This window comes from Nicotiana tabacum, chromosome 9 (genome assembly GCF_000715075.1).
Source record: "Nicotiana tabacum cultivar K326 chromosome 9, ASM71507v2, whole genome shotgun sequence".
Lineage (NCBI taxonomy): Eukaryota > Viridiplantae > Streptophyta > Magnoliopsida > Solanales > Solanaceae > Nicotiana > Nicotiana tabacum.
In genome coordinates this window covers 74942094-74951713 of record NC_134088.1, presented here as the reverse complement: position 1 = coordinate 74951713, position 9620 = coordinate 74942094, and the positions used below count along the sequence as shown (strand labels likewise).

Genomic DNA, 9620 nt, shown 5'->3' with positions numbered 1-9620 from the left:
AATATTGACCGCTTCCGGTCAGGATCAGCACTCGAAGCTAGGAACCGGTCTACTAATCTAGGACTTGAAGAAGGCTCGCTGGCTATAGAAGATGGTATCTTCTTCGGTACAGATAAGTCACCCAACCCGATGGCATCCTCTGAGACACTAGAATCTAATCCATCGAAGAAGTTATTGAAAGAATCTCTCGCCTGTTGAGGCCCCTCATTTGTTCATCCTTTCAGCATCTGGGCCTCATTGATCATGGAGTCAGTGAATGAAGGCGGCCCGGAGAGATCTATCACCCGAAGTGCGTCCTTCGGGACATTTTCCTCTTCCTAAGAAGTACCGGCCATGGTTTCTTTGTCGACCTCCCCAGCTCGGGGCAAAATGGCCTCATCCCTCCCCGGTTCCGAGGCCTCGGCCACTGCCTCTTCATCGACTACCTTGGTTTGAGGCAGTTCGGTACCGCTTCTCATGCAGGTCATCATTTCAGAGGCTTCTTCTTCTTCTTTGGACTTATCCCTCAACCGGTGGAGTGATTCCGATGGGAGCTCTTGGGCGCTGGTACTTTATTTGGATTTGTGCACCAACTGCCTCCTCGGTTTCTTATTTTCGGAGATCGGAGCCTTTTTTTCTTTTCTTCTCTTTATCCTACCTCGGAGCAGATGGTTTGGGGAGAATATGTTCATCACCGGATGGAGGCCTCATTGCAACATCTTTGGAAAGACCAGCAAAGGAAAAAGAAGTGAAAACAGGCGCAGTAGGAAACTTAAGTGTTATCCACTCAGGAGAAGAACCTCGCTGTGAGTACGGGCCTCCCACCGGCCCTTTGAAAGATCGCTCCATGCGCGCTCGGAATATGGCTTATGTGACACGATGCTCTCGACCCATTCCTTGAGTTGAGGAACTGCATCCGGTATCCGAGCAAAAGCTGCACCACCACAAAATATCGATGAGAGGGAAGAAAAAGGAAAAGCGATAAAAGAAATCTTAAAGGCAAGGTTATACTTACGTTTCATGTTCCATTTCTCAGGAAATGGCATATTCGTTGCCGGGATTAAATTTGAGGTCTTCACTCGAATGAATCAGCCTAACCAGTCTCGGTCCTGATCCTCGTCGATGCTCGAAAATGGGGCCTTACTGGCCCGATGAGCAAGTTTTATTAACCCCCCTCGATAGAGTCGGGGACTGTACAGACACATGAGATGCTCTATGGTGAAGGGACACCCCTCGATTTTGTCTACGAAGAAACGGAGAAGGATTACTATCCTCAAAAAGAAGGATGAATTTGCCCGAGGGTCACCTCGTACCTCTTACAGAAGGCAATGATGACCGGATCCAAGGGGTCCAACGTGAAGGGGTGAGTGTAAACACTTAAAAAAACCTCCACGTGGGTAGTAATCGCTTCCTCGGGCATAGGAACCACCTCCTTGACCTTGGAAAGAAAGTTATCGGTGATCGAGTATATATATCTCGAGCACGGTTCACACTGACCCGGTACCGAAGAGGTTTTTTCGACCTTGAAATCAGCATTGGTTGGGCACCCCGTAGAAACGAACATCTTCAGAGGGGGTTCCGGTGCCGGTTCCACAATAGCAGCAGACGAAACGTTTTCCTCTACGGCCGGTCGTGAGGTACAGGGAGTTTCTTTTGGGGAACAGACTTTGAAGTCTTCGCCATTTCTTTGATAGGTGAAGGAAAGAGAGGAAATTTAAAGATTAAGTTTGATGGTTGGGAATAAAAACAAATATGAAATTCTTATGAAAAGATTTCAAAATAGCCAAGATTTACTACTTGAAAGTGTTGAAATTTCTAAGAAACAGGAGTAGAGAAGTTTTGGATGTAAAAGTTTGAATGAATAAAGGAGGAGATATTTATAGTTTTCAAATGACGGTTCAAAACCATAAGTGGCCGATCGGCAACTAACGAACATTTAATGCCATGAAGACGTGACTGGCGAGACGTTTCGTTCAATTTTTCATTTCTGACGAGGAGTACCGAGGAGAGATATCGGAGGCTCATATCATTTCGCGTCGTTAATTCTCCAAAAAATGAGGGGACTATCTGTATACGGTCGAAATCGAGCTCGATCACAACTTGGTGGATTAGAGTTGGAATATGGCGACCTCGGACTGAAGATCGATCACGAGTCTCACCGAGCTAAAACCATAGGTCGAAAAACCTGCCTTCGAGAAAAATCGAGTCTGGTGTCGACCTTAGCCTCGAACGAGCTCGGCGATAACTAACAGAATACCGAAATATCCGTGTCCGGTCGGATATTACGGCAAAAATCTCGGCACGAATCAGCAAGGAACCGATAATTAGCAAATAAAGAACACACATCACAAAGCAATATACTGTTATTTTTAATTTTTATTATCTCGTCATTCTGTTCCGACATCGATAGAAGCATTTTCTAGCTCGAGAGTGACTTACCTTGCAAAGCTAAGACTGTTCAACTCGTGTGGTTTGCATTTATTTTTTCTCTATTTAGTTTAACTCTAATCTGATTTATCATTTTGTATCAAATTAGATCATGTATCTTTAAAACTACGTATAAATTCAATTGTTATCTGATTTTGAAGATTTATAGGAAAGCAGAGGCATATAACGCATGGGTACCATGCACTGTACCAACCGACCATTTAAACTGGTATGTTACGCCAGAGTGATATAGCTCATGGTACCCATGTGCAGGGACGGATTTAGGGGGCGGAAGGGGTTCATCCGAACCTCCTTCGCCGAAAAATTACACTATATATATAAGATAAAATCTGTTTATTACCGCTATATAATAAGTTTTGAACCCCCTTGACACAACCCAAAAGTGTAACTTAGTGGTTAAGGGGGTTCAAAATCTTTAAAAGGTTATAGGTTCAATTTTCACTAGCTATGATCTTTTTTTTCTTGAACCCCTTTGAGAAGATCCTGCCTCCGCCAGTGCCATGCGCTATATGTAATGTTTTCACGTTAGTTTGGTTCTTCAAATTCAATTTTGCGCGACTTTGGTTCCGTCTCTAGTCGTTGTTTGTCCATACAATAACATTGAGTATTTTTGATTGGTTGAATCAATATATTTTGTTTAATTTATTTGATTTACTCCTAAAGTAACTGATTCCTGCATAATAATTTACTTATTATTAATTACTGCACAATTAATTATCACATAGACAATGCCTACACTATAATCCTACACAATTACCATGTGCACCAAACAACCCCTTAGTACAACTCGAAGAAGCAATATTAAATAATCAAAACATTTATTTTAATAGGTAATATTAAATAATTAAAATTTCTTATTTTTAACATTCAACTTTTATGGATTATGAATTAAGATTCATTTTTTATATATAAATATTTTTGGACATAAATCCTTGCTAGTTTTAAAGTGTATATATTTAACTTTGTTACTTTTAAGATTTTTATTTATTATTTATCGTAATAAAGAGTTATGTAAATGAGTAACACATCATGCATTGCATTTACAAATTTGGTGTGATTGAACCTTTTTAAAAAAATCTATAGTGTTTTAATCGAAAAATCTACGTAGGATGAGATGTTCACGAGATTGTTTAACATGTGTTTTGAATTTTCAACTAAGCCAAAGTTTGGAACTCATTTTGTGTTAATAAAATCCCACCCAACATCCGAGTTTGGAATTGGGTGCTACCCCTAAAAAAAAAAAGAAACTGAACCAAAATTTATAATTTAACGTTATCAATAGGAGTTTTTTCACACAGTACGTAGTACGTATAAATTTCGATTCCAATTGGCGCTTTCTCCTTTTAATTACTTCCCGTAATGTGATGAAAAAGAAAAAAAGGACGTAAAGCAAAGAAAAATGGGTATCCACGTTGACTCTGAAGAATAAAATGGTGCAATTCTAAAGTCAAATGATCAGATTCATCGAACTAGCCTCACATGTTGAAAAATCAAAAGCTATTATCATTTAAATTTCTTGTGTCCCTGGAATTTTCTTTTGTCTTAACGTATCACACATTTTCTGTACCAGATTAACTTTTTCTGATGGAATTAGGCTATTAGGCACCACTTGTTCAAATGGTTTTGTAGTTTTTTACAAATTTGTTTTCAGTTTTATGTCTGTTTTATAAGAGATCTTCATTTTTAATTTTTTACACAGAGAAATCTGAAAAAATAATATACAAGAGATCTGAAAAGATCATATTCATATATTCAAATTGTAAATGGTTATAAGAAATCATTTCCTGGAAAAATAAATATATGTAACCCCGCGCCCTCTGATTTTTTACATGACAAGTTTTTCCAGAAAATTTGACTGTATTAATACTTATACATTTGATATAATGCTCTATCACATTATATACCAATTATTCTATTAATAATTTGTTATACTAAAGTAAATAAATTTGGGAGGAAGGTAAGAGAATGATAACGTGACTGTAGACAACTTAAAATAGTTTAACCAAAGGAGTGCCTAGTATATTTTATTTTTAAGTATTTCATTGTTCCAAGGTATTAATATCTGGCAAAAAGTCTCAACTTGCTCATGAACTGTGTAAAATTGTCTAACTGTTCTTTCCATTAGAAGTTTGCAACAAAAATGCACTGATATTACCAATAAATTTGCTTCTGATTTAATTTGTTTCCTAAACTACAATGTTGGGTTTGTTTGTTTGGAGTTTCTCCTTCTCTTAGATTGGCCTAACTTTAAAAACCAGTTCACTTGCTCAGAAACACCAATATTAGGTGAATCCATGTGGGGTTAGATTCATTGACTTCATTTTCTTTTCATTAGATGTATAGAAAATTCCTATCTACTTTTGTACTCCATTGCTTTTTCTACACTTCCATTCCATGCCTCTTGCCAAAAGTCAATCAGAAAAAATGTCTCAGTTTGTTCATCATGTATTCTTGAGTTCCAGAAGCAAAGAAATAAGCAAGACATTTGGAGATCATCTTCAAACAGCTTTGCTAAATGCTGGTATTCGCGCATTCAAGTTTGATGAAGAGCTTGAGGAAGAAGAGGAACACCAGAAAAAATTGCAGAAAGTAATTCAGGAATCCAGAATTCTTATAGTTGTTTTTTCGAAAGACTATGCTTCTTCAGAGAGATGCCTTGATGAACTTGTGTATAGTCTTGAAAGCAAGAAACGTTTTGGACATTTTGTTCTTCCTGTGTTTTATGATGTGGATCCATCAGAAGTCCGAAAGCAGAAAGGCAGCTTTGAAGAAGCTTTCTTTAGATATGAAGAGAAATATAAAACAGAGAACAACGAAAGGAGAAAGAAATGGATGGAGAAGGTGGACAAATGGAGGGCTGCCTTTAGAGAAGTTGCTGATTTGGGAGGAATGGTCTTACAGAATCAAGCTGATGGGTAATTCCTTTAGAACTTTTCTGTTTATGTCATTCAGTTATTGTTAGTGCTAATTACAAAATGTAAGAATACTGGATTCAATCAAATTTTCAGGTATGAATCAAGGTTTATTCAAGAAATCGTCAAGGTGGTTGCAAGTAAAATGAACCGCACAATTTTAAGTGTTGCCCTCCATCCAATTGGAATAGATTCTCGAGTCAAAGACCTTAACTTATGGTTACAAGAGGAATCAACCACTGTAGATATCCTGGCAATACATGGTATGGGAGGAATTGGGAAATCTACAATAGCGAAAACAGCTTATAACCTGAACTTTGACAGATTTGAGGGAAGCAGCTTTCTTGCAGATGTGAGAAAAGCTTTAGAAAAGTACGATGGTTTAGCTCGTCTACAAAGACAACTTCTCTCAAATATTCTTGGGAAGAATGTTGAAAAGTTGTACAATGTCAATGAAGGGGCTGTCAAGATTCAAGAAGCCATCAGCTGCAAAAGAGTTCTTGTTGTTCTCGATGATGTGGACGAGTTAGATCAGCTAAATGCTGTACTTGGTATGCGGCAATTGTTTTATCCAGGTAGTAAAATTATCATAACAACAAGAAATGGGCACTTGCTAAATTCCAGTGAAGCCTGTAGATGTAAGATGTATAAGCTGAACTCTTTGGATGCTAGAGAATCACTACAGCTGTTCAGTTGGCATGCATTTGGTGAAAAATACCCTCCCTTAGATTATATGAATCTTTCCAGAGACGTTATAGTTCATTGTCAGGGAATTCCATTAGCTCTTAAAGTTTTGGGTTCCTCTCTTTGTGACAGAAGCACAGAGGTGTGGGAAAGCGCATTAAGGAAATTGAAAGCGATTCCAGACAGTAAAACCCTGGAAAAACTAAGGATAAGCTATGAATGTCTACCAGATGATAATGTCCAGAACCTATTCCTTGATATTGTCTGTTTCTTTGTCGGGAAGGACAAAGATTATGCAGTAACAATACTTGACGGATGTGGGTTCTTTTCAGTTGTTGGAATTCAGATTCTTGTTGATAGATGCTTATTAGCAATTACTGACAATAAAAAACTGATGGTGCATCAACTGCTTCAAGACATGGGAAGAGAAATTATTCGCAAAGAATCCCCTCGAGAGCCTTGGAAAAGAAGCAGAATTTGGCTACATAAAGATGCCTTTAACATATTGCAGGCAAACACTGTAAGAATCTAACTCCATGATTTTGAACATGCATTTCAATATCCCTTAATAAATATGATTGGTTGCTTTTCATCAGGGTACTGAAAATATCCAAGGCCTAGTGCTTGACATGCGACTGTTGAAGGAAGTCAAATATGTCGGATCAAATCTAAGGGTAAATGACGCTAGACACAACCGCTCTAATGATCCTGCAGGCGAGAGATCGCTGGTGGTGAGTGACATCAACTCACAAAAGCGACGGAGGTTAACTGTTTTCAAGCTGTTCACAAATGTCTTTTCAGAAATTTCTAATGGTGTACAGTTTGAACTTGATGCATTTTCAAAGATGAAGAAACTGAGAATTCTACAGCTTACTGATACAAGGTTCACTGGCAGCTATAGTTGGTTTCCTAAGAATTTAAGATCACTTCATTGGCGTGGATTTTATTTGAAATCCATTCCGAAGGATTTTCCTTTGGAGAGTCTGGTAGCTCTTGATATGAGGCACAGCAGCTTGGAACAAGCCTGGATCGGAACCAGGGTATATGTTGTACTTTCATGTTTTAGCAGTAGGTGAAGTAGTAATGGCTTCGTTTAGTAAACCTAATGAAGTTGATATTTGCTATTTCAGGTGCTCAAATTATTAAAAGTTCTCAATCTCAGTCATTCTCATTTCCTAGGAAGGACTCCTGATTTTTCTGGGCTTCCTAATCTGGAAAGACTCATCCTAAAGGACTGCATAAGATTGTTCAGTATTGATGAGTCGATAGGAGACGTTAAGGCACTTGTTCTATTGAACTTGAGAGACTGTAAGAATCTGAGGAATCTGCCAAGAAGTTTTTGTAAGCTCAAATCCTTGGAAACACTTAACATTTCTGGCTGCTCTAGACTTTCTATATCAACAATGGAATTAGGAAAGCTGGAATCCTTAACAACCCTCAACGCAGATGAAATAAGTTACAATCAGGAGAAATCATGGACTGCGCTCTGGCAATCTTGGTCATCAAAATTAAGAAAATCCCCTGATTGTAACTTGTCTTCTTTATCAAGTTCCCTGGTTAACTTGAGTCTTGCAAAATGCAGGCTAACGGATGATTTTCTATCCGTTGGTCTTTGCAATCTTTCCTCATTAAGGCATTTGAATCTAAGCGAAAACCTGATTTGTAACCTGCCACAAAATATCACAAATCTAAGTATGCTTCAGGAACTTTGGCTAGATGCATGCTCAAGTCTCCAATCGCTTCCCAAGCTACCGCCGAGCCTCATCAAGCTGAAGGCTATAGACTGCACATCACTAGAAAGAGTTACAAATCTGCCAAACCTATGGGAAACTCAAACTCTACTCTTGGATGTTACAGGCAGCGAGAAACTAACTGAGATTCCTGGACTTTTCAAGCTAGAGCCAGTCGGTAATTTTAAGGAGGAAATGTTGAACATTTTAGGCCATCTCAACCTGGAAGATATAGAAAATGCAGAGGTAGAACTATTCAATAGGCTTACAGACACGAAGAGGAAATATCCTGTGCAGGTATACGATTTTTTTGTTAGCATGGCTTTCATCTGATTATGTACTAGAGTCCACCCCTACAAAGTACAACAGAAACAAAAACAAGAGATAAAAAGCCAACTCCTATGGCAAGTTTATCGTGCTTTATTTTTTTCCTTTAGGGACTCCACGAGTTTGGAATCTTCAGCACTTATTTTCTTGGAAGTGAGATTCCAAGTTGGTTCAGCAACAAAGGTGAAGAAAGCATATTGACTCTGAAAGTGGATTCTCATACTAATACAAAGATAATAGGACTTAATATCTGCGTTGTATATTCACGTTCCACTCATCATAGATTTCAACGCTGGGGTGAAAACCAACTTGGGAACTGGTATTCTTTTTTCATCAAACTGAGTAATGTGACCAGCGGTGACAAGTGGATTTATGCTCCAACATTCATAGGCATTCCAGGATCAAATGAAGATCTGACATTTTTGTGCCACTGGAAATTTGGAAAGTATATACAAGCTGGTGACGAGATTAATGTCTCTGTACTTGGTTGGAGTTATACTTTTCAAATGAAAGAGTTTGGAGTCAGCATTGAATGTGACAGACCAGAAACAGACCAGCACTTAACATCAACTAGTGAATCAAAAGAGCTAGCAATCCAACATGGGTATCCAAGTACTTCTATGCAAGAGCATTGTGTCATGGGAAGTTATATGCCTGTATATCAGGTTGCAGCTCGCCATTACTACTTTTCTCACCCAGACTACTTTTTGCTTAAATCCAATGAACATACAGCTGTGAGGTCGATCTTGTACGAGAACTTATTTGAGGATTTTGTGCACAGTACTACAGGTTTAAATTTTTTTTAGATTTCTGTTTCAGACTAACCGTACTTTTTTCTTCTCACTGATAGGTGATAAATTTGGTAACCATGTTTTCTTGAAGGTACCAAAGATGCAGGAGCAGAAGATGATAGCGATTTTGATTTCGATGATGAGAACTACACTGAGGAGGCTGCCTTGGCAGAACTAGAGGACAACTTAGAATGGCCTTGGTAACAAATAGAGAAGTGAGGCACGCAACATGTATAGTAAAAGAACCAAACTAAGCAAGAAATCATTGCAGATATTGGATCAAAGAAACAGTTGCTTGACTGCAATCTTCTTTCCCGGCCTAGTAATTATTTCTACATCTTTATCTTTTGAATTTTTTCTCTTAAGTTTTTGTTTTTACTTCATGCTCCATGAATATTCAGAATGTTTCCTGGTTATTTGGTTTTGCTAATATCCAATAAAGGCGAGCAATGTTCAAACGAACCTTCGCATATCTTTTTCTCAAAGTTCATGTAGGGGGGAGATTTTGTGGGATGGAGGTGGACTTAATGTTTGCATCAAAGTTGAAGAATCTTTTGAAGTTTTTAAATTTAAGAGGAAGACTAGTCAATTTGCAGTGAACATGAGGAAGAGGAATGAATATTTAAATTACATTATCCTCATTGCAGTAGTCTAACCTTTCACCTGAATCATTTCAAATGACATATTGTAGCAAGCATTCAATACCTTAATTAAGTTGATCGGCCGATGTAGTATATTAATACAACTAG

The 9620-nt window shown here is 38.2% G+C and overlaps 1 protein-coding gene across 1 annotated transcript; it reads left to right on the top strand.

Moving 5' to 3' along the window:
- Positions 1–4530: 4530 nt before the first annotated feature.
- LOC107789673 (TMV resistance protein N-like) lies at positions 4531–9333 on the top strand. Its single transcript, XM_016611532.2, has 6 exons — positions 4531–5342; positions 5436–6543; positions 6620–7063; positions 7154–8050; positions 8191–8869; positions 8963–9333. Exons 1-6 carry the CDS (start codon positions 4822–4824, stop codon positions 9073–9075), a joined length of 3762 nt encoding a protein of 1253 aa, XP_016467018.1. The 5' UTR covers positions 4531–4821; the 3' UTR covers positions 9076–9333.
- Positions 9334–9620: the final 287 nt, after the last annotated feature.

What these genes read in the sequence shown, in the direction of transcription:
- LOC107789673 (XM_016611532.2), top strand. Translation starts at nt 4,822, where the DNA reads ATGCCTCTTGCCAAAAGTCAATCAGAAAAAATGTCTCAGTTTGTTCAT. An exon ending in TTACAGAATCAAGCTGATGG is followed by an intron (nt 5,343 to 5,435) that starts GTAATTCCTTTA and finishes TCAAATTTTCAG; the next exon opens with GTATGAATCAAGGTTTATTC. An exon ending in TTTTGTGCACAGTACTACAG is followed by an intron (nt 8,870 to 8,962) that starts GTTTAAATTTTT and finishes GTTTTCTTGAAG; the next exon opens with GTACCAAAGATGCAGGAGCA.